Genomic DNA, 23,674 nt, shown 5'->3' with positions numbered 1-23,674 from the left:
CAAATAAAGTGGCCAAAGAAGCTGCTAACAGATGGACTGATAATATATTTGCAGTAAGATCTTGGGCCAAAAGAATATTTGGGTTCGAAGAAAATAAAATTGATAAAAATTTTGGAATTCCAGAAGACTGTGACTACATAGACTAAAATGTTCAATGTTGGTAAAGGATCTGTGTACTTGTGAATATGTAATTTTTAAAATCTTATCGAACTAAATGTACTGAATTGCCATTAACCTATATTTGTGTTTATCATTTTATTTTATACTTTACTCTTCCGCCATCTTGCTCCTCCCCCCTATTTTATACTTTATTTAAAATTAATAAAATGATAAACACAAAGTATAAAGAGGGGAAAAAAAGTTCCTTTGTTCCTCAAATAAACTCAGTTCCTCAGTTCTTCAGTTCCTCAAACTCTGCTTTTTACTAAAAAAAAAAAGAAACAAAACAAAAGCTGTATCAAGCAGGCCTCCAGTCTTATCCCCTGAAATGTACTGTCCTCCTTGTGGTGTGGTCTTCCTAAAAGTCCAATCCCTAAAAGCACTACTCCCTGCTTGAGAGCCCTTCATCATCTCCCGTTAGAAGAATCAGAACCAATTACATTCACATTCAGACTTTATGTAATCTGGCTCCTGATTGATCATCCAGCCTCATCTCCACCTCTGCGTTTACTCTGCATTCCTGACTTACTAGTTTTCTCAGAGTCTTATTCTGATCAGCAAGACCTTTGCACCTGCTGTTACAATTTCCTGGAGTATTTTATTACCTTCCCTCCTACCCTCTTAACTCGTAAAAGATATTACTTAGTCTGGGAAACTTGCTGTAAATCCCCAAATCTGAATTAGGTGAATCTTCTATGTTTCCCCACACACAGTGTCTCCCCAGAAACCCCACATCTCCTACTATGGTGTAATAGAAGGGCTAAGTTCATGTCCATTTTGTTCAGTTGTTTAGAGCCAGGTTAGAGCCAGGGCTTAACACCACTACGCACAGAGTGCTTAGCAAATATTTGTTGAATGGTTAAATGAATGAACAGATCACCCATAGAAAAATAAACTAAATTAACTGATGTCCTGGTAAAATAATAGAAATAAAATAGTATCTGTTATAACCATATAAAGCCTCCCGCCAAACTCTGTAGTTGATAAGATACATGTTCAGTGGGTAAGAACCCAGTCTTGGGAAGCAGATTACCAGAATTCAAATTATACCAGCTTCTGAGTGACTGGGAAAGTCACAAAACATCCGTGGGCTCATTTTCCTCATCTAAAGAATAGGCATGACGCTAGTACCTAGATAGGTAGGGCTGTTCTGGGGATTCCAAGAGACAACATGTATAAAGCAAACCAGAACAGAGCCTCACATATCCTAAGTGATACCGCACACCCCGCCACCTTTTATTACTGCTCTTATTACTGTTTTAAGACTTACCTGGTCACCTGGCTTTCCCCCTTCCCCAGGGGGCCCTGGAGGACCAGGAAGCCCCTACAGGAAAGAAAGAAAATAAAACTGTGAGTTTTCAAAGTTTAACAGGCCACGAGTGTCAGCAGTTCACCTTTTATAACCCACAGAGCCTCCGTGACTCTACTGTCAGGCAAAAGATTGTTTAAACACAAGCAAAGCAGAGTAAGGAGACTATCTTCTACCCTAACGCAGCAGCCGGCCCCTGGATAGAGTCAGACCTTCACTCGCACACCACTTAGTTAAAAAAAAAAAAGATAAGAATCCAACAGGAGATCCTTAACATTTGTCAAGTTCTGTGGGGCTGAAAGCAGTATTTTAGGTTGCTAGTATAGTGCTGAAAGTCACTCCTGAAAACTTTTTTCACCAAAGTATGATTATCCATTATAAAATAATTTCCCATACAATATATTTAGGTAAATCATGAAATTTGTTTAACAATAATTTTAAGACATTTTTCCTTCCTTAAAACTAGATAAATTTTAATATAGTCCAGTAAGACTTATCAAGAACACTCTATAATTTTTAATTTGTTAATAATTTTGGATTTTGATCAGTTTTTCAAGGGAAGTCGATATCTTCTCTTTGAACAAAAATGTTGGGTTTTATCCATTTTATCCATTTACTAAAAGAGGGACTTTTTTCAAAATTGTGGAATTTCACATCATCTGACCATATCTTTTCATATTTTAAAAAAGCAGCTTAATTAACAGTGGAAAAAACAGAAAAGTGAATTTGTGCATACCTGAAAGCCAGTGGGCCCTGGAGGTCCCTGCTCTCCTCTCTCCCCAGCGAGACCCTAAGTCATGAAGGAAAGAAAATCATGAGTAGAGCCTGATCTTTACACTTGCTTCTTGTTTATGTGACCTACTAGAAGAACTGATAGTTGCCTTTTTCCTAATCACATAGTTTTCACTTTAGTCAGATAACAAACCGCATTATAATGAAGTAATTTAATGGTATTGTTTGAATCGATGTTGAGAAAATATCTTCTAAAGCTGGCAAAGATACTGATGACATGTTTATTTTTTGATCCAAAAAATGTCTACAGGATCCCTGGGTTGGCTCAGTGGTTTAGCGCCTCCTTCAGCTCAGGACGTGACCCCGGGGTCCCAGGATCGAGTCCCACATCAGGCTCCCTGCATGGAGCCTGTTTCTCCATCTGCCTGTGTCTCTGCCTCTCTGTGTGACTCTCATGAATAAATAAATGAAATCTTAAAAAGAAAATGTCCACAGCTAACCATAAAATTATAGGGAAATTGGATAAGTTGAACCTGGAAAAATTCCTTACTTTCACGTATCTAATCATTTAAAACAGGTAATCCCCTGCTTTTCCAAAGTTTGTGTTACATCATTTCACTTTTATGAAAGCTCTATATTAACTTTTTGCTAACTGAAAGAAATCTGCAGATAATTTTTGATTTTACAAAACAAAGCAAAATGCAAAAACAGCGTTTGGCATTTGCTTCGCAGTGAGCCCCCATAGAGGCAGCGTGCACCCCTAGCAGTGAGAGCAGCCCCCACAGGCTCCTTCCTCGGGAGCCACACTCAGCAGCTGAGCATCAAGCCCTCTGAGTGCTGAACTGTGAGCATCTGTGTTTTATCTGGATTTATTTTGTGCATCTGTAAGAGCAAGATATGTCCTAAGGTATCAGAAAAGCCAGAAGAGGTTATTTTTGGAGTTTAGGAATTTTAAGAAATTTTTCCATATAAGTTAATGATAATTGCTTCTTTGCTTTATGCCATTTAAGCTTATAAACGTCTTCAGAGGAATGCTCTACTTTCGGGTAGTGAGGGAAACGTGCATCTCTATTCCAATTTATTTCTCTGTGTCATAAAAAATATTAATCAAGCTTTCAACACTAGAACAACTGAAGGAAGCAAATCTAACATTTTAGAAAGATTTAAATTGCCCCATTGCAAACAAATAAATATGCCAAAATATTTCTGATATTTAATTTTGGAATTCTAGGATGCAAATGTACCTTAAAGGATAAAAAACTTTCTTTTTTTCAGTCCTCCAAAAAAATAAGTCAGCTTAAATAAATTTCTGTAAGTCATCATTAGAAGAATGCAGCTATAACTCAGTATTCATGTATTATCAATAAAGAGTACAAAATATTTGTCACACGAGTTTCCTCAGCTGATATATTCTTCAACTGTGTCATGCAAAGATGATGAGGCAGCTTTTGCCATCAACATTTTAAAGAAGCTTAAAATGAAAAGTCCAATCACTCCATTTAAAAAGGAGATGCCAGCACATGAATCAAAAGAAAAGACTGTAACTGAAATTCTTCAATCCTGCATCTTCTTATTTACATCCCCTGAAACTTATTTATAAGTAGTCTTAAGCAAACGTCAGTGAAAAATGCAATGTGAATATACTCTGGTTGAAAGACCACATACCGGGGGGCCCACAGGACCAGAAGGACCGACTTCACCATCTTTTCCAGGAGCTCCCTAATATCACACAGAGATAATATGTGAGGTGAGGCCATGAGACAGCTGGATGATCCATATGCACGTGTGTGTACATATATCTATATTTATATCTATTTCCCCCCTTTAGAAGAAATGTATAGTTACCCTCTGCCCAGGAACACCAGCATTTCCCGCCTCTCCAGGTTTTCCAGGGTCACCCTACAGAAAAAATAGAAACTATTTTAAAATTCAATTTGCTCCAATCATGCCTGCTCCAAGTGAGGATTATGATGAGAGAGCAAACATATTACACACTGTACTCACACTGCTACCTTTGGGGCCTGGAAGACCCATGCTTCCCGGCTGCCCTCTGATTCCTATGGAGCCTGGAGGGCCTGGCCGGCCATCCTCCCCTGGAGCACCCTACAAAAGAGACAGAAGCAGTGTACGTTTTATGTAAATTCTCTCTAAATATCGTATCACCAAATTGACACCTGCCTTTCTTCGCTTACTTATAAAAGTTATGTAAGCTTTAAATTATCCTTCACCTTTTTCTTAGTGAATCAGAACAGCTGAGTGCCTAAAAAAATTTCTGAAGTAGTTTGGAGTATTTAGAACAGAGAATTAACTCTTATTCTCTACATATAAACCTCATCCTCACAACCCTTACTCTCTCATATTCATAGGGAAAATTTTCTTTCTTCTTTAATTTACTCTAGATTGTGGTAACGAAAATTTGATACTTCTATTTCACATTTTTGGTGTAAAGAAAAGGCCCAGAATACATGAGCTGTCAAAAGTTGTACCTACCTCTCTTAAACCTATACAACTGCAAGGACATCAAGAAATGAGAATGTTTCTAATAGACAAATTTGACCAGTCCTGGAAGAATACATAATTTCAACTTTTTCCACTGATATCAGAGAAACAATTTTAATCTCAGATATTGTATCAATTAAATTTGATCAATGTTGGGTGAATTTTAAAATATGAAGATCCTATAAATTTACTTCAGCATTTTAAACATGTAAATAAGATCAGCATCCAGCCAATTAAAAGCATTAACCTCAAATAAACATCTTATCATTTAAGTTGTAGGTCTATTGAGAACTATTAATGGTTGTGGACTTTATTTACTTATTTATTTAAGTAGGCTTCATATGGGGCTCCACTCAGGACCCTGAGATCAAGACCAGAGCTGAGATCAAGCGTTGGATGCATAACCAACTGGGTGCCCCAAAGAGAGTTGTTTACATTACTTACCAAAGGCCCAAGTTTTCCTTCAGGACCTTGAACACCAGGATTTCCTGTCAGACCCTGAAAATTAAAAGCAACCGTCATTTTGTTGCTGACTTGAAACTGAAGTAAAGATTCTAGAGAATAAAAACAGCACCGCGTTAAAAGGACCCCGTTCCACTTTGCAATGCCCACTCCCAGTGGCCTTAGGCTCCTCCAGACAGGCCTACAGGCCCCTCAGGGTCCTCACCCCTCCTGGCTTTGGAAGGACCAGGGCAGAAAACACAGCGTGCCAACAGGCCGCACTATGTGGGCTTTCCACGGGCCGGGGTGGGGACCCACAGCACAGCCTCCGAGGGCATCCTCTCCCCCCACAAGGGACAGGTCACATGTGAGCAAGTAAGTCTACATGGTGGGCACACGGGCCACTCTGCCTTAGAACTCCCACGTGAGCAGAATTATAACAGCATCGTGAGCACAGCATACTGGTCCTGGCCAACAGGCAGGTGCATGTTACTCCAAACTCACAGCACCCACAGCTATGCTGCCCACAGGTTTTTAGTATTCGTGGTCCTCCCAGTCCAGATGTGAGCTACAGTCGGGGGGGGGGGGGGGGGGGCGGTCATTCTTCCTCTAAGCAATGCTGATTGCCCCTTCAGCTGGCCTGCCCATTTCCTAAGAAAATGCCAGTTTGCCACATAGAAGGAGGAAGCTATAATACACTTCTACTCATATAGTGAACGCTGGGTTCAAGATCACGTAGCCAAATGTATGTTTCCATCCAACAATTTATTGTATGAATTCCTTTCTCTTCAAGGAGCATTGTTGACAACCGAATAGAAGAGTGATTCCATAGTCCAAATGAATTTTCAAATGACATTTGGTCAAAATGAAATTTATCACGAATTCTCTTTGGCTAAAAGCCAAGGAAATTAGTTGTTAGCAAGTAGAGGAAAAAATAAATATTGACAAAGATGATTTTCTTTCATGTCAAGTGGCAAAACCATTAATATGTACTCCTTTGAGAAAGGGAGCGTAGAAATTACTATATTTTCTATACATGATAAAATAGCAAACCAGTATTTTAAAAAGTCAATCAGGTCAAAATTGTAAAACCAGGGGGATCCCTGGGTGGCTCAGCAGTTTGGTGCCTGCCTTGGGCCCAGGGCGTGACCCCAGGGTCCCAGGATCGAGTCCCACATCGGGCTCCCTGCATGGAGCCTGCTTCTCCCTCTGCCTGTGTCTCTGCCTCTCTCTCTGTGTGTCTCTCATGAATAAATAAATAAAATCTAAAAAAAAAAGTTGTAAAACCAAAGAAATGCTCCAACTTGTCAAGACTCGCTAAGTCAAAACGTCCTTTCACTGAATTCTCAGGAGAAGTTCTGGCTTGATGTAGCAAACTGCTGTGTTCTTACCCGAGCACCTGGAAGCCCAGGTTCGCCTGGCCGTCCTGGATCCCCCTGACTTCCTTTAGGTCCTGAAGAACCTACAGGACCCCTCTCTCCTTGAGCCCCCTGTTCCAATGCAAAGCAGAATATGTCAGGAAAAAAAGAAATGAAAAAAAAAAAAAAAGAAATGGTGCAGGAAAATAAAAGCAATAAATATGAAATGTATGTTGTACAAATCAAAGCACTGGTATACCATACAGACGCTTTGTCAAGTAGTTACAAAGTCACAAAAAATGTCACAACATAGTCTCTTCTAATTTGTATTTCTTATAGAATAGTGGTTTTTCATCATTAGCCAATGAAAATTATCTAATCTAGATTTGGGGGAAAAAATACCAAAATTTTAAAGTCTAAATTCTGGATAAAGGAAAAAGTATATATACCAGTCAAAGGAAAGGTGTATGACCTTTTCTTCTCAGCAGTGTCCCTAAAAAGTCCGAAAACAAACTTCTCCCTACTTCCAACCATTATACGTCCCCCATCCCTCTATAGAATAGAAATGGCACAAGAGGGATTTGACATTAGGCTCAACCTCCATGTCACTCTTCAGATCTGGACCACGTGGACCAAAGCTAGAGCACCATTCCGGACAGTGGCATCTTTTGGAGCACCACCCACGTGAGCGTCAACATTTGATAGGATGACCTCACCTTCGGTCCCGGTAAGCCATCAGAGCCTGGAAAACCACGATTGCCAGGAGCACCCTACAAATGACCAAAATGTGATTCTTAATTGTTGTCGATGCTCTTGAAATGTATCATGAGTGGGTAATTTTTACTTTTAGTATTATATGGTTTTAAGAGGTGTGATCAAGCCAACATGGCAATAGATAGGTAAGCAGGGGGAAAAAAAAAAAAACAACCCTAACTATATGGAAAGAAATATTAAATTTTGGAAAACATGTAAGTACTGAGCCAAAAATTATTCAGATTAAGAACTATACTAACAATTCATTGTAAAATTAAATATAGAGAAAATCTGATATGAGCAGCAAAGGAATGGCACCATCCACCACCATCAAAATGTCAATGACATGTATTTGTTTTGTCTCCCACGTGAAGCTCCATGCTTCCTCTGAAAGTTTCTACAAATGTACGGTGATATTGTTGTTTCATTATGGCGACCTCTTCTGATCTCTAAAGTCACCGACCCTTGTGGCCTCCTGGCCTAGCATTTCCTGTTTCCTCTGCTGACAACGTTCTTTCTCCAAGTTCTCTTGCTCACCCTCATCTTCAGGTGTCAGCTAGGATGCCATCTTCCCAAAGAATCCTATTTCCTAACCACCTAATGTCACACTACCATCATATACTGTTATTCTCTCTTTACCACATCACCCTGTTATTTCCTACGTGTATATACAGTATTCACTGAAATGCATAATTATATTTTTGTTTGCCCATTCACTTGTTTATTGTGTACCTCCCCACTGGAGTAAACTATTATTACTAGCCCCCACTAGTACAGAAGGCTGGGACCACAGCCTTCTTTTCCACTGATGTAGCCTAAGTACCAATATATCAAACTGGCCCAGTGTAGTTGTTCAATCAGTATTCGCTGAATGAATGAATGAGCACCAATTAAACAGTTGGCTCCTTTAATTCACAATCATCCTGAACATCCTGTATCCTGCTGTGAAATGCACTTGCAGGCATGTCTTTTAACTGCTCTATCATTCCTTACTATCCCAAAATCTACCCATATAATTCCCCTACAATTCTAGAATTTATTATTCAAATTTTACCCTTTCTCCCATGGAGCCTGGAGGACCGACTGTTCCTGGATCACCTCGGGGACCTCTCTTGCCTTCTTCACCAGGTGGGCCTATTGGACCCTGAATACCATGTGGCCCCTATTGAAAACAGAAGGACAGTTACCAGAAAGACCATAGCACAGGGGAGTCATAGTCAAAAGCTTCATTTAAAATGAAGTCAGTTATAAATGTGAAACTGTATTAAACTGTTTCCATCTAAAGGTATATTTCTCAGTATTATTATGTTAACACTTGAGCATGTTGACCTGTGCATTCTGGGACAATATTCATGCTCTTCTTATCCTTTAAACAAAAAAAAATGAAGACTTACTGGTTCCCCTTTTGGGCCAGCTTCTCCTTTGAAACCCGGAACTCCTGGATCGCCCTAAAATAAAAGTATGAACAGTTATAAGAACCAGGACATTTAGCCAGTCCAACCTGCTTTAACTAATTATACTAAGTGGGCCTTGAAAACTTTTGCCGGTAAGTTTGTGTTATCATTTTTTAAATTTTGCAAATCTTGTAGAATGTATGTGAAATTTTATAAAATCTAGTATTGATTAGGTAGCAGTTTGTCTATTTTACAGTCTTCAGAGACTTATTTTTAAAATCTTGTTTTATGGGATCCCTGGGTGGCGCAGCGGTTTGGCGCCTGCCTTTGGCCCAGGGCGTGATCCTGGAGACCCGGGATCGAATCCCACGTCGGGCTCCCGGTGCATGGAGCCTGCTTCTCCCTCTGCCTGTGTCTCTGCCTCTCTCTCTCTGTGTGACTATCATGAATAAATAAATAAAATCTTTAAAAAAATAAAAAAAAAATAAAAATAAAAAAAATAAAATCTTGTTTTATCATGCATACTAGGAAGTTTAGAATTATTCAGTTATTCCAATTTGCTAATTAAAATAGAACTAACAATGACAACTTCTACAGATAAATCTATTTCAGGTTTATTTTAGGAAACAGACTTGTTTACCCAGAATCAAGATAATTTTATATTTATGTTCTCTTTATTGACAGTTGGACAACTTCAAACAGGCATTTCATCTTTGGAGCGTTCTGTGTTTTTTTTATACGTGTATTTTTAAATACTAGTTAAACTTGTGGGGAGCAGATTACTAAATTGAGAACATGATAAAATCAAATGTGAAGTATCAGCAACACTTATGTCTTAATAAATCTGTCACCACCATTTAAAAGGATTTATTAGCATAACTAAGTTACTTGGAACAGAATTCAAAATATTTGTTTTAGGTAGTGTTAAGAAAGAAAGTTTTAATTTTTATATATCAAGCTAAAAATATATAAGCACAGCTTCTCAATGTGTTTATTTCTTATGGGCTTGTCGTAACATTTTTTTCTAATAAATAATTTCACAAAATATGGAAATTCATTTGATTTGAACAATATGGTGGAATCACTTTTCACAATAGCTCTTGAGAAATAGCCGTTAAACCCATTTTAACCAAAGTGTCATTATAGCCTCCAGATTTCTTCACACTGGCTTGTAAAATATTTCCATCAGTTTATTATTCAAATACTGATAAAATTCTATGAGGCAGACCAAAGTCATGACCTTATTATTTTAAATTTAAAAACTCACTAAAATCCAACACAACGCAATAATGTTCCCCTTTGAATTTAAAAGCCTACACTGTACATTAACATTTGGCTTCCACTTTACAAAGATTTCTGTCTTTAATTGGCTCATTCAAATAAGTCACATTATCTATGTTTCATTCCATCTCACTGAATACTGTTTTTCTTGGTGCTCTTCGTTGGATTATACTAACGATGATAGTTATTTTAAGGGACATTACCGGTTGGCCTCGAATTCCTGGAGGTCCCGTGCTACCCTGAGGCCCTGGAGATCCAGGTGGCCCTGCCAAACCAGGAGGACCGGAGGTACCCGGAGAGCCCTATCAGAATGAAAGAACGACATGATGAGCAGAGACTACGTACAGGTCTATGGTCCTAAGGATCACGCCCACTTGTGTTTCATGTGGCACAAATGCACTTAGTTACTCACCGTTGGGCCTTTGGCACCAGGTGTACCATCAGTTCCTACTGTACCCTAAAAGATACATGAAAAGTTTGTAAGCTATTAAGCCATATCTAGGGTGGTCTTTGGATGTCCACTCATATTCCAAAAGGAAGCAGAAAATTGTTGTAAAACATCAACCACCATTATATCCTAAAACTTACTTCTGTAACTAATTCCCTTTTCCATAAAGTAGATAGAATTTTGCAGAGTTGACAAGAGAATTATGTTTTTTTTTTATGTCAGTTGCAAACACTCATTCAGAATTCAAAGAAGATATATTAAAATAGATTGCCTTTGTTCTGAAGTTACAAAACATGTCAAGCTTTCTGTTAAGAATATAGTTCTTAAATGTACTAGGAACTTACAGGAAGACCTTGAGAGCCAACTGGGCCTGGTGGCCCAGTTTCACCTCTTTGACCCTGGGGACCTTCGGGGCCTCTTGCTCCAGTGGGACCTGCTTCTCCCTAACAGGATACAAAAGAAATGTTAATTTAAGAAGAACATAAATGTGTGGTTCAAAGTTTATTGCTTCTTTGGAGCTTTACATTTAATACTCAAGTATTTAAAGGAGTCATAAGCACAAACTGGTTTACAAAGGATGTGTGCCTAACTATGACTTAACAAGTGGACTCACTTTCCTAAACCTCTTCGAGTATGATGATGTCTGTAACATTAATAGCAAAGCTAAGTCGTCAAGGTAGCCTGATAACTACCGTTATTTCAACCCAAGATAGTGGTCCAGATAGTAAATAAAAATATAAATGTCTAGTTAACTTTTAATTCAGATAAATAACAAATAATTTAAGTATAAGTTTGTCCCAGGCAATATTTGGGCCATATCTATACTAAAAATTTATTCTTTATTTATCCGAAATTTAAACCTAAGTGACTTTCTGTATTTTATAAACATATTAGATCCCTCTAGCTCTAATCCTAGTGGGACCTGGAGCTGGAATTTTAAAACTAAAATTGTAAGCCTATGGGTGTTCATTAGTGCCAATAAAACATGTTAAATCCCTATTGAATCCTTGAAATACAAGGAACTGGAGATGGAAGTTTATTCTTCATCCAGAAAAACAGAGACCATGGAAGAATTTAACAGGTGTAGCAGAATCCTGGCCAAAAACAAAGATCTGGGAATTTTATATTTGGGGAGGTGGGAATAGGACAGACAAACAATTTCTGTGAAAAACAGTTTTGCAGAGTGTTTGATTTTTAAGCAGTTTTCAGTAGCCAACAGCCAGTATTAGAAAACCCGAGGAGGAGAAGGAAATATGCAGCATGAACTGTTATATAAATTGTGATTCTAATGAGGTCTTAGCTAGATGCCACAATCTAGCAGAAACTGCTTTCTGCCCAGTCTTAGTTGTGGACGCTGTGAGTATTCATTCTATCTCTAGTTCTCTGGCCAGAGCTCAGTGTAAGAGCAGAGGGTCTCACATGAAGGGGGAAGGGTTTTTGAATATTTTGATGAGGGACCATGGGGGGATGGGCCCTCTAAGGCCAGAGTCAGGAACAGCTGGATTAGGACCTCAGGGAGCAGATCAGAAACAGAGGGAACCTCAAGAGGGTCCTACGAGCTCCAGTGCACAGTGAGTTCTCAGTGAATAAGGGGTTGGTTAGTGAAATGATGCAGGGTGCCACTGTAAAGCAGCCACATCTCTGCGGCCCAGAGTTGAGAGACAGCATTAGAGACAGCCTGAAGAATCATTTGACTTGATGACGGTGACATTTCAGAGTATTTAAAATGTCAGCTATGGACTTTTTTGTTGTTGTTTGTTTCAAAATAGAGTTCAAAACCCATTTGAGTAGCACTACTAACAGGAAGCGTGGATCTATATGGAGGGCATTACTTAACCTTCAACAAAATTCCGTGAGGAGACAAGATTTAGAGAAGTGAGGGGACTGCCATGGCCTCTTGTGAGTACATCTCCTCTTTGAGATGAAAAAACTATTGCCAAGGGGAAACTGCGTATGAGAGGCAATCAAACACACCGTGTTGTTTAAAACTTGTAAGTAGTGTTCGGAATGTACTCACTAATTTAGCTAGTATAATCTTAATAATCTCCTATTCTAATCCTTGAATTTATCATCCCAAATACTGAAAGAACAAATTGTGGCTCCCTACAAATGTAAATCAACCCAACAGAATACTTTAATCCCTTCCCCTGTGGAAAGCCAAATAGCCTCCCTGCTTATTCCTTTAAATGGGTTGTGTCAATGGTAGGGAGCAGGAATAGGAGTGAAAAGCCAGCACTGTGTGAGAGAACAGCCTTTTGACAACCTCTGATTTATTTTAACCTCCTATTGTTTAGAACATTCTGCTATTTAGTGCTGTATCCAGGAACAGAGCTCCAATTCAGATTAAGTTCTTATTCCTTGCAGCTGTTACAATTGTCTAGCCTTAGAGTTCTAAGGCAACAGATTCTTTGATATTACAATTGTATAATTATCAGTAATTCTCTTTCAATTACATATTGTTTGCTAATCTCATTTTTAAATATTCTAAGCTATTTTTTTGCCCCTACCAGAATAGCGCTGAGAACGCTCTAGGCTTTTTCCATGGTTAAGAGCAACCTCCATACAATTAATGAAATGAAGTTCCTCACTTTGGGATTCATAACCAAGTACTTCTTGTAATCAAGAGCTAAACATATTAACATTTTACCTTCATCCCAGGATTTCCTGGAAAACCAGATGATCCAGGTATCCCAAGAGGACCCTATTAAGAGAAACCAGAAAAGTGATCAGACATGTTTTTTAATCAATGTCCTACTGAGTCATCTTTCATTCTTAAACAACGTTCTGTATTTGGACACATAAGAATAATCCACTTAGTACTTTCAAATCCCAACGATAATATAATTTTATAGTAAGTACCTTCCAACATTGGTATGAAATAGTACCAAAAGACATGTCCAGTGGCATTAAACACTTGTTGTTGTAGTGTATTAGAGAACAAGTCACAATCACAAACTGTTTGAAACAACTGCTTCTTGAGAGATGTACTTTCTTTGTGTTAACCAAGTAATATAGTTTTTAGAAAGTTGTTTTATACCAAAATCCGGGACTGTACTTTATAAAAATGATGCTTAAGAATCACCTGCATATTTTACAGTGATTTTTTTTTTCAAGCTGACATGTGGATATTTATCACTATCCCATATTTGGGAAGACGTGCATAGAGTTTAAATCATTGAAAGAAATGAGTATAAGATGAACTCCATTCTTGGGCTCCTGGGTGGCTCAGCAGTTGAGCTTCTGCCTTCGGCCCAGCGTGTGATCCCGGAGTCCTGGGATGGAGTCCCGCATCGGGCTCCCTGCATGGAGCCTGCTTCTCCCTCTGCCTGTGTCTCTGTCTCTCTGTGTGTCTCTCATGAATAAATAAATAAAACCTTTTTTTTTTTAAAAGGAAGCATTCCATTCTAGGTTATCCTGATTCTTCTTTGAGGAGTGTACTGTAGTAATTCCATCAGTTTTGCAGTAATAAAATCCCTTTTAAACTATACTTATGTTTTCCTGCTATTATTTCCTTTTTAGGAGTAACAAAGCAGGAAAGATCCTAAAGGCAAATAATTTCAAATCTGATTTACCCTCCTAGTATTTCTCTGAGCTTATTGTGCTTTTCTCATCTATCCATCCTGTAGACCATGCTACATTCCTGCTCATTTTATTTATTTTATTTTTTTAAGAGTTTATTTATTTATGAGAGACCACTGAGCCACCCGGGCTGCCCCCTCCTGCTCATTTTATATGCTCATTTTTCAAGACTTAACTTGAAAGTTGCTCCTCTTTAAGTCCTCCTTGATATCTTTATCTTACTCTAGATGTAGGTACAGACAGGTAGGTTCCCATAATTGTACTTCAAGTTGCACTGCACAGCATAGCAGTTAGCAACAGCATTACACTGCAATAGTAACTGATATATCTCTCTCCCTTGATAGTTAAGGCAGTTTCCAAATATAAGTAATATGTGTTTATCACCTTTTTATCACCTTTTTATTCCAAGTGTCCAGGATGCTGAATGCTCTGTAAATGTTAACGGATGTACAAATGGAACAATAAATGAGTGAATGAATATCAAAGTAATACAACTCACCATTGGCCCAGGTTTTCCAGGCATACCATGTGTGCCTCGTTGTCCCTAATTAGGAGGAAAAAGACAAATAAAATTCCATTTTCTACAGTATTTGCTCATAATTCATTTGTTTTCTAAAATTTCCATGTTAAAAACTGAAGAATAAATATTAAAGTTAACCAACAACCCTCAAATGGGTCGATAACAATAAAAATACATTTTTGTATAACACTGATAAGGTAGTAATAAACACATTTGTCCTTACAAAAATAACAAAGAAGAATCAAAATTGAAAAAATGAAACTGATTAAAATGATCCTTTTTACTTGGAACATATGACTTTCAATAAAATGATCTCAAAGATACTGAAATTTTGTACATCTGCCTTCCTAATAGATTAACTCAGAGGAGGAATGTGCTTTTTGTAAAAACAAAATAAAGCACACACGCACACACAGAGGAAATTAAATAGTGAATGCTATGGCTATCATCTAGATCTTCCTTCAGCACTGAAGAAACCATTGTACCACTGCTGGAAGTGTTACAAGCTGATGACTCATAGTTAAGACCCTCCCATAAACTGCCCTCAGCTAAGGAGTTCACACAGCAAAGGTTATGCCTCTTCCCAGGTTACTGCAGTGGTACAATGGATTGGCCCCCCATTCATGACAAGTCTGATGAGCCATGCCAGCCCCATAGTTCTCATGGAACTGAGGACTCATGGAGACTGGGGTCTTTGTTATAACTGTAATACAGTTTAAATTCTCCCTGTGACAAACCCTGCTTTTTATTCATTTCTTCACAAATGTAGTTTCTGAGAGAACTCCACAATAAATGTCCTGCATATAAGTCTTTGATGTTGTTTCCTAGGAAACCAGACCTAACACCCTGATACCATTGGTGCCTGAAGAAGTACAAGAAAGCTGACTCTAAAATGAAAATGTAAAGCTGGACTCCTCACTGAATAGCTTGTGATAGATGAAGTAGGACTCACTCTTGACATCCTGGGGTGATGCAGCAATGAACATTGTCTCCAGTAGTAAACTGAGATAGGGCGCAAGTGTCAGAGAAAGGGCTATGGGTACAGTAGCTCAGGCACTTGAGAAGGATTAGTAGTAGCAATTATAAAATTGACGGAATTTCATGGCTCTTGTTGAATGCATACATTGGAGAAAAACATTGAAAGGCTAATGGTGTTTAATCATCATTATAAGACTCTTTGGAAGCATCTTAAAATATCGTAATCTTCTACAATCAGAGGGAAGAAAAAGTTGATGGTTGGGATCAGGGCTTGATAAAGCTTCAAGAGCCCTTGTGAAGGCTGAATTCTAAAGCACAGAAAGCCTGTTATGCCGTCCCTATTTTGAGGGCCCTTGGTTAGAAGGAATGAAATTTGGCATTGGGATATCTTAAGAACTTTGAAATCTCAATTCTGAAGTCTATGGGCCTATAGAAATTCCCACCATCCCCACCATCAATAGCTTATTCTTCCTTGCTTAAAGGGAATGCAGAAGCCTCTACTTTACCAGGCAATATATGCTACCACCACTACCCCCTGCTCCTGTCCTTTGGCCACCAGATGAATAACTATTTTTCTCAAAATAACTAAGTTGAGGAAAAGCTGCTTCTGATAAAAGAGGGAAGATACACACCAAAGGAGTCATGAGTGCTTTACATCACGTAGAGGGAGAATCCAAAAGAGAATGCATGTGAGTAGGTCCTGAGGGTACTGGATCAGGAGGGAAAGAACATAAAGTGGGAAACTTAAAGAATACACAAACACTCTCCCATGATGCACAGTTAGCACTCTGATAAAGACTCTGAAAAATGGTGTTGACATGGGAGATGGTTCTTTGAAACTTAGGAAGAGCAATGGCCTAGACTAAGTGGAATAGAAATGCTGGGACTGCCTTGGCAGGTAGTAGAATGAAGCACAGAGAAGTAAAAATGCTAGAGTGGATACTCCATGTAAGGGTGGGTGAGGCAACAGCTATGTTCTACAGTATTTTCTGTGTTTCCAGACGACACTTTATCTTCAAAGGGATAAGAAAGGGCCTAGTGAGAGGGTCTCACTTCTCCCCAGCCAAGGCCCTGACTTTGGTATTACTCAGAAACTCTAAGGTGGTTGTCATCTTTAGGCTAAGGGTAACAGCAGGGGATACTGTAAGCCTGGGATTCCTATTATTAATGGGAATGAGAAGATCTCATAATAAAGGCCAGGTGCAGTCCTTAATTGTCCAAATTAAAGCAGGTGCAATACAATGAACTGCAAGGTTGAAATATTAGCAAGTATAGTCTAACACCTTCAGGGAGCTATGAACAGAAACATTGGAATACATCCCCTATCTGGCTAGGTCAAGGCACACAGGCAGACAGCAAGGGCATTTCTCAATCTATACATTTAAAATAAATCAATGACAGGGGTGCTTGGGTAGTTCAGACAGTTAAATGTCTTCCTTCAACTCAGGTTATGATCTCAGGCTCTTGGGGTCGAGCTCCACATTGGGCTCCCTGCGCAACAGGAAGCCTGCTTCTCCCTCTCATTCTGTCCCTCTCTTCGGCTCATACTCTCACACTCACACTCTCTCATGAATAAATAAAAAAAGCTTTAAAAGACTAATAAAATAAACCAAACACAGATAATCAGAAAACTCGGCTCTTTTAAAAGGGTACACTCACAGTACTTACCTTTTAGGATTATGATGAATGTGAAATAAAGCATGGAAGAATGTTTGGCATACAACAGCTGCTTGGTAAATAGTACCTACTATAATTTTATTACTATTCCAAATTTTTTATTTTTTTCATGGACTCTATTCCATGCTGCTATAGGTTTTTATAGTTTTCTTAACTTTTGTATTAATATAAGTAGGCACCAAATGTACTGTGGTTATGTAGGCTGTTAATATTAACAGAAGCTAGGTGAAGGTTGCACAGGAACTTTCTATACTACCTTTGCAATTTTTCTGTAAACCTAAATTTATTTCAAAATAAAAAGCAAAGATAAAAACTGAAAAATTAAAAAGTAGACAACCAGTACTATTTTCTCATTTAAAAGACATATTCAGTTCCTTTGAGAACACTGAAGCACACATACTTACAGGAGCCCCCTGTGGCCCAAGTCTCCCCCTTTCTCCTGGCATTCCCCTTGGGCCCTACAGATGAGAGAGAAAAAAACATCTCTTGAAGCATCTTATTTGACTCCTAAGGTAGTCTGGCTACATCATGCAATCCAACCAAGACTCATCATAATTGGCCACCAAACAGTAGTATTTCTAGAAGCAACTTTGGGTTTGAAAAAATCTCCACCTGTGGGGATACATAACCTACCACCTCTTACCTAATAGATTTTACCTTATGAAACTATAATGGACTAAATCTACAATAATTCTGATTTAAACACTAACTATAGAAAAAGAATAAGAGCATTCAATGGTTAAGAAAAACAATGAAATGCAAGAAGCCTGTTCTATTTAAAGGGTGCAATTCTCTGGATATGCCTTTCTATCAGCTGGTAATCAAGTTTACTTCATCAGGTAACATATCTTCTCCATGTCTTTTTATTTTTCATATAAACATTCTCTTAATTTCTAAAAAATGAAAACAAACAAAACCAAAAAAAACAAATAAACAAAACCCAAAGAATTAAATTGATACATACCATTGGACCCATGGCACCCATTGGACCAGTAGGGCCAGCTTCACCCTAAAGCAAAAATGAGGTTATATTACAGTATGAGAAACCTACAACTGATACATCACTTTTTCTGTGTGTGTGTGTGTGTCTGTGTGTGTGTGTGTCATTTTAAAAGTGTATTTTCAGACTGGGCATCTGAAAGGCATACTTGAAATGAAGGGCCTCAAAATTCTGATGTATTATTTTATCTTAAAATGCAATGGCAATTTAGTTTCTATAGAAATAAGTATAAAATAAAACTGAAAATGTAAACAAGATTGATAAGACTATCATGTCTATTCATATTAATTAGGATCAAAAAGTAATTATATGTTTATATCTGATAATACTTTAGCTCAAGTAAAACTTTGCAAAGCTAAAACTGACCTCTTAAGATCTATTATAGGAAGTTTAAAAATAAAAAAGATTAAAGCCAATGCCTATACACATATATAAATACACACACACACACAAACACACACAGAGATATGTGTATGTATATCTTGCATGAAGTTCCCACTAAAAAGTCCTCTGTACTTCTTTTATGGTCTCTCTCTCGAAATGTAAACACATCTTGTGAAGACAATGGCCAGAAGGCCTTGGAATTAAAAGGGTACTAAATGATGAAGCTAACGACTACCTAAACCTCTCAGATATTTTTGAAGAAGAAAGAAGAGGGACTGTGTTTAACGGGTGAATTCACAGTACCATCTTCATGTAACACCCACCCCATGCTGGCAGAAACCCAGTGCCATGATGGCTGTTCTTGGTGGCAAAGGGAAGCCATGTCATGGGCCCTGCCAAATCTACTGCCACTCGTCTCTGAAAAATTATATTTACCTACTCAACTATCTCTTTTTTGGTACTCCTCATTCCTCCAGAACTTAAGATGGCTCTGAAAAATTGGTAGGCACTTGAAGCAAACCTAAGGTGTGACAGAGACGTGACTTGGGGATAATGGGCATGCTTACCTTGGAACCCGTTGCCCCAACTTCACCTTTAGGGCCTTCAAGACCTTTGTGTCCCTAAGAAGAGAAATATAAATTTATATTTTACTTGCTTTTTTTTCATCCTCAGATTTGTAAAAGAAGAACCAAAAAGAAGCTCACAGAAAGTACCTTATAAAAATATAAAAATGGTCATTTAAAGTTGTCACTCAGAATGTTTCCAAATTTTCAACAGTTTTTTGAAAGCCTATTCAAAGAAAATTAGAGCAACATTCTTAATTTGTAGTGTTCTCACCTTTCAGATTTTTGTGACTTTGCAGAAATTTCATCTATAGCTACATATGAAAGACCTTTGGTGGTTTCAGAGAAGACAAATAATTATGCAGTTTATATAGTTATAAACTCTGGGTTATAGCAATGGATGACATTCAAAATAATTAATAACTAGTATAGCAGCACGCATTCTAATCAGAGGCTCAACTACTCAAAAGAGGCCAGCAAGTATATACTTACTAATATCAGTCATGCTTTCTGATAATTAGATGACAGATAGATAGAAGATAGGTAATTTCTTTTTTTTTTTTTTTCTGGAATTTGGAGATCTTTTTTCATTTGAAGGTAAATCTCAATGTTATAAAATTCACAAATATGCTAATTTAAATACCTAATTCTACTTATCTAAAACATACTGTAAACTTACAAATATGTATGTTCTCCACGTGTCAGAGTCTATTTCTGGTTTGGAAATCCAGAGAATCAATTCCCCCTAAACTGCAAGTCAGCAAGTGTTTCTTTACAGTTCACTTGAGCAAAATTCATGCAAAATAGTAATTAACAATTATCTTCTTTACTTGTTAACTCACAAGTAAACACCTTAAAAACTGCATTTTGTGAAAGCTTCTGTACTGAAATGTAGAAAAACTGAACTACACAGTTAAAAATCTCTTAATTTTTTATTCCTGGCACCACGACCACAATGTTGGACAATATACCTGATGTGATGAAATGAAAAAGAAAAAGAAAAAGCTGTAACAGATAAAAGACCTCATCTGACACTAACTGCAGTAATAATAGCTGCAAGGTTTGCCAATTGGGGCTGTGAGAGTCCTGGGTAGGAAGGGTTTCCTATGTAAGCAACAGTAATTTCTCTGTGGATCATCGTTCCTTTAAGTGGCAGAGTTCTGCAGCTCCTCTACTGCATTTGGGGCGATGTCTCAAAGTGCAGCTTTCCTGACAACTCTCACTCTCTCCTGCTAAGAACTGTAGCGTTTTCTTCTGAGAGATTTAGAACCTTCTGCTACCACATTCATCACCTCCACCACCAGCTCCATAACCACCACCATAGGGACTGTCTGAGCTTCTTCCACCAAAACTGCCCCCATTCACGGGTCCATAGCTTGATTGCTGTCATCCACTATAACTTCCAAAAATCACTGTGGCTCCCATCACCACCAGAGTTACCTCCAAAGTTTCCTCCTTTATTGTAACCAACATAGCCTACACTGCCGCCATATCCGACTGCTTGGCGTCCGTATCCTGGTCTAAAACCACCATGTCCCTCCCTACTAGTATAACCAGGACCACCACCATCACTGCACCATCACCTCCAAGTCCATTATATCCCCATCCCCTTCTCAATAACCACCTCTGCTGCCACCACCTCCACCACAGCCTCCTCTTCCACCAAAGTTTCCTCCATGACCCATAACGTTGACAGCTCTACATGCACGACCTCTTTGTGATCCAGCAGACTATATTTCTTCAGAAAGGGCCTTTTCCACTTCACAATTATGCCCATTGACAGTGTGATATTTCTGAACAACAATTTTACCAATTGTATCATGATCATTAAGTTACATAAGCAAATCCTCTTTTTCCCCCCTCTGCCTGTCTTCCATAATTTCTATGGTTTAATCTTGCCCTACTTTTCAAAGTAGTCTCTCAGATTATATTCATGTGTATATTCTTTACTACAACCAATGGAAATTTTCTTCACTGTTGGATGGGCACCAGGATTTACAGAATCCTCTCCAGAAACAGCTCTCTGGTTCTGTTACATGCCCATCAATGTTGTGGTCAAGCACACACTGCTGCTGCAATAAAAGTTTTATCTCCATCTTGAGTGATATGTAATTTCTATATATATAGGTAACACATAATGATTACATATTAATTATCTTGAGTTATAAAGAGAGAGCATTTCTGTGGCCTTCCAGGTCTGGGCTGACTGGGCCCTCCCATGACCTAGTGCACTCTCTAGTATCATGTCACTTATTCTACTACGTAATTTTGTCTTCATAACTGTAACCCTATTCGCCTGAAGCTGAAGGCTGTGGATTTTTCTCATTCATCACTGTGTCCTCTTTTGTCGTACAGTATCCAGCATACAGTAAGAACACAAAATATATTTGTTTATAGAATCAAATGAAATTCAAAGGAAATATAAAAAAGCATTGTGAATTTGGTAACCACAGATAAATACGGAGACCCTAGCCAGCTAAGGACAACTGACAAATAGAATTATAAAGATGTTGAAGGTAATGCTCCCCAGACTCTACTCAATAAGCTATAATATCTGAAAAGGATTGAACTTACTCGGTGACCCTTCAGGCCTGGAAGACCAGGAGCCCCAGGAAATCCTCGAGCTCCCTGTGGGGAAAAAAATAGATAAGGCAATTGAAAGTCATTAATAAGAATAGGAAATGGCTTAATATAAATTTTGTTCCAAAAAAAATCTAATTCTTATGTTTTTTTAGCAAAATACCAACAAAGAGAAAGGAGTAGTACACTTTAATCTGCCAAAATACACCTAGGTGATCAAAAATTAGCAATGCAAATACACTGTTAGAAGTGGGAACATGACTTATACAAAAATGTGGATTAATGTCAGGTATTGATTAGATGACATTTCCAAATTTTGAAACTATATCACTGTATTATAATTAGTAGCAAAAACAAAACAACATAAAAAAAACCAAAAACAAAAAATACAACCAAACAACAAACATAAAACAGGAAAATAAGCCTAAATCAATATGTTCAATGTCTAAACCAACTAGATCAACGTATTTGGGAAAAAAACAGGGAAGGAACTTAAGGAAAACTATGCTTTATATTGTGCTTTACTTGTGGTAAAAGAATAAATACATCTGTTTTATTTTCTCTGAACCACTAAATATGGGCAGCAGAATAGGATTAGAAAGATTGCTTTAAAATGTAATAAAAAATTTATTTTAAGTAAAATGTTCAGGAGAAGTTTTAGGATCAATGACTGTTTCAAAGATTAATGAAAGAAGTGAAATATCCAACAGAAGGGTTGGGGTTGGTCAAGAAATATGGAGAGAACAGGTTGGATCCTAGACTCAATAATGCCTTAATTTATGCTAATTTATGAATCCCCCACCTAAGCATAGTGAATTAAAAAACAAGAGAAATCAAACAGAAAATTAAATCCAAATGGTTTGACTATTTTGAAATGATGCTTGAAACTTTTTCCTCACACTCTCTTCAAATAGATAAGGACCCAGGGACTTAATTATTCACTTATTCTCATTGCCTACATTAATTTGACTTTGAATTGAATGCCATTGCCACTGGCACCAGAAAACTGAGTACAGTGATAGCGTAGATCGATGTATCAATTATTATCAATTATTACTATTAATCTGCATATCTGTGGCACTCAGCCCTATGCCTAATGAGTGGGCATCCAATGAATAAACACTGAATAAACAACTGAAGAAATGGTTTAACATGGCTCTTAACACGCATAACACTTTTCCCAAACCTTATCTAAGGAAATTCTCTTGTGCTGACACAATCTCACAGATGGCAAAATCTTCTGTTCTGGACATCATTGCCTTCACTGTTTACTAAATACTCAATGAAATTCATATGATAAAAGCAAAGCAATCACTCCTCTGTGACCTCTTACAGGGAAAATATTTCTGTAGTGCTTCAAGGGGGAGTTTTAACAGCCAGGGCACATCAAACCATGTTCTCTGAACAAATAAAGTTCCACTAATTCTTCTGTTTACACAGCCCTGCTTAGGAATTCCTCACTTCAAGAACTTCCTTTAAGTTTTTCCACTGGAATGCTTCCCACTTTACTGATATTTGTTCCCTCTCTTTCCTGAGCAGGAAACTCAGTACATGCAGCCTATAGGAGAATTACTGAGCTATGCTATTTCAAGTAACTAGTGAACATTGCGTTTTTGTGGTCTGCAAGGGAATTCTCATGTGATTGCATATCTCTAATACAACAAGAAAATGAACCAGATGTACTAGTACTCATAAAATTTTTCCTTTCTGCTGATCCGAGACTGTCATCACACCCCAATCACATGTGTCGTTGCACAGAACTTGCAGAGTCCATCTGTGACATGCTGGCAGGGCCTCTTCCTCCCCACGGAGGGCCTACACTGAGAGGATGCACAGGAGTGCAGCAGGACGGGAGGCCCAAGCCTGGACTGGAAGACGTGCACATCTGTGCTAATGACTAAACCTCATGCCTTCCTCACGAGGGAGGAAAGGAAGAGAGAGAGCAGAGAGCTGGTTTTATATTTGAAACAAAATAATCCTTGGAGCCCAGTAAGTTCCCTTAAAACATGAGCACTCATT

At 38.1% G+C, this 23,674-nt stretch overlaps 1 protein-coding gene across 2 annotated transcripts in view; it reads right to left on the bottom strand.

The window, feature by feature from the left end:
* The window catches only part of COL5A2 (collagen type V alpha 2 chain), a 138,455-nt gene that overhangs the window by 27,871 nt on the left and 86,910 nt on the right, over positions 1 to 23,674 (bottom strand). For both annotated transcript variants that reach the window (XM_077882988.1, XM_077882986.1), the window contains exons 13-31: positions 21,650 to 21,703; positions 19,079 to 19,132; positions 18,093 to 18,137; positions 17,533 to 17,586; positions 14,453 to 14,497; positions 13,022 to 13,075; positions 10,719 to 10,817; positions 10,339 to 10,383; positions 10,130 to 10,228; positions 8,646 to 8,699; positions 8,306 to 8,413; positions 7,215 to 7,268; positions 6,532 to 6,630; positions 5,144 to 5,197; positions 4,205 to 4,303; positions 4,046 to 4,099; positions 3,866 to 3,919; positions 2,205 to 2,258; positions 1,430 to 1,483 (exon numbers count right to left, since the gene is read on the bottom strand). In XM_077882988.1, coding sequence (XP_077739114.1) covers positions 1,430 to 1,483; positions 2,205 to 2,258; positions 3,866 to 3,919; positions 4,046 to 4,099; positions 4,205 to 4,303; positions 5,144 to 5,197; positions 6,532 to 6,630; positions 7,215 to 7,268; positions 8,306 to 8,413; positions 8,646 to 8,699; positions 10,130 to 10,228; positions 10,339 to 10,383; positions 10,719 to 10,817; positions 13,022 to 13,075; positions 14,453 to 14,497; positions 17,533 to 17,586; positions 18,093 to 18,137; positions 19,079 to 19,132; positions 21,650 to 21,703 — 1,233 coding nt within the window. The remainder of the gene's footprint in view (positions 1 to 1,429; positions 1,484 to 2,204; positions 2,259 to 3,865; positions 3,920 to 4,045; positions 4,100 to 4,204; positions 4,304 to 5,143; positions 5,198 to 6,531; positions 6,631 to 7,214; positions 7,269 to 8,305; positions 8,414 to 8,645; positions 8,700 to 10,129; positions 10,229 to 10,338; positions 10,384 to 10,718; positions 10,818 to 13,021; positions 13,076 to 14,452; positions 14,498 to 17,532; positions 17,587 to 18,092; positions 18,138 to 19,078; positions 19,133 to 21,649; positions 21,704 to 23,674) is intronic.

This window comes from Canis aureus, chromosome 34 (assembly GCF_053574225.1).
Source record: "Canis aureus isolate CA01 chromosome 34, VMU_Caureus_v.1.0, whole genome shotgun sequence".
In the NCBI taxonomy this organism is placed as follows: Eukaryota; Metazoa; Chordata; class Mammalia; order Carnivora; family Canidae; genus Canis; species Canis aureus.
Note: the sequence above shows the minus strand (reverse complement) of the source record. Positions and strands in the feature narration are given on the sequence as shown.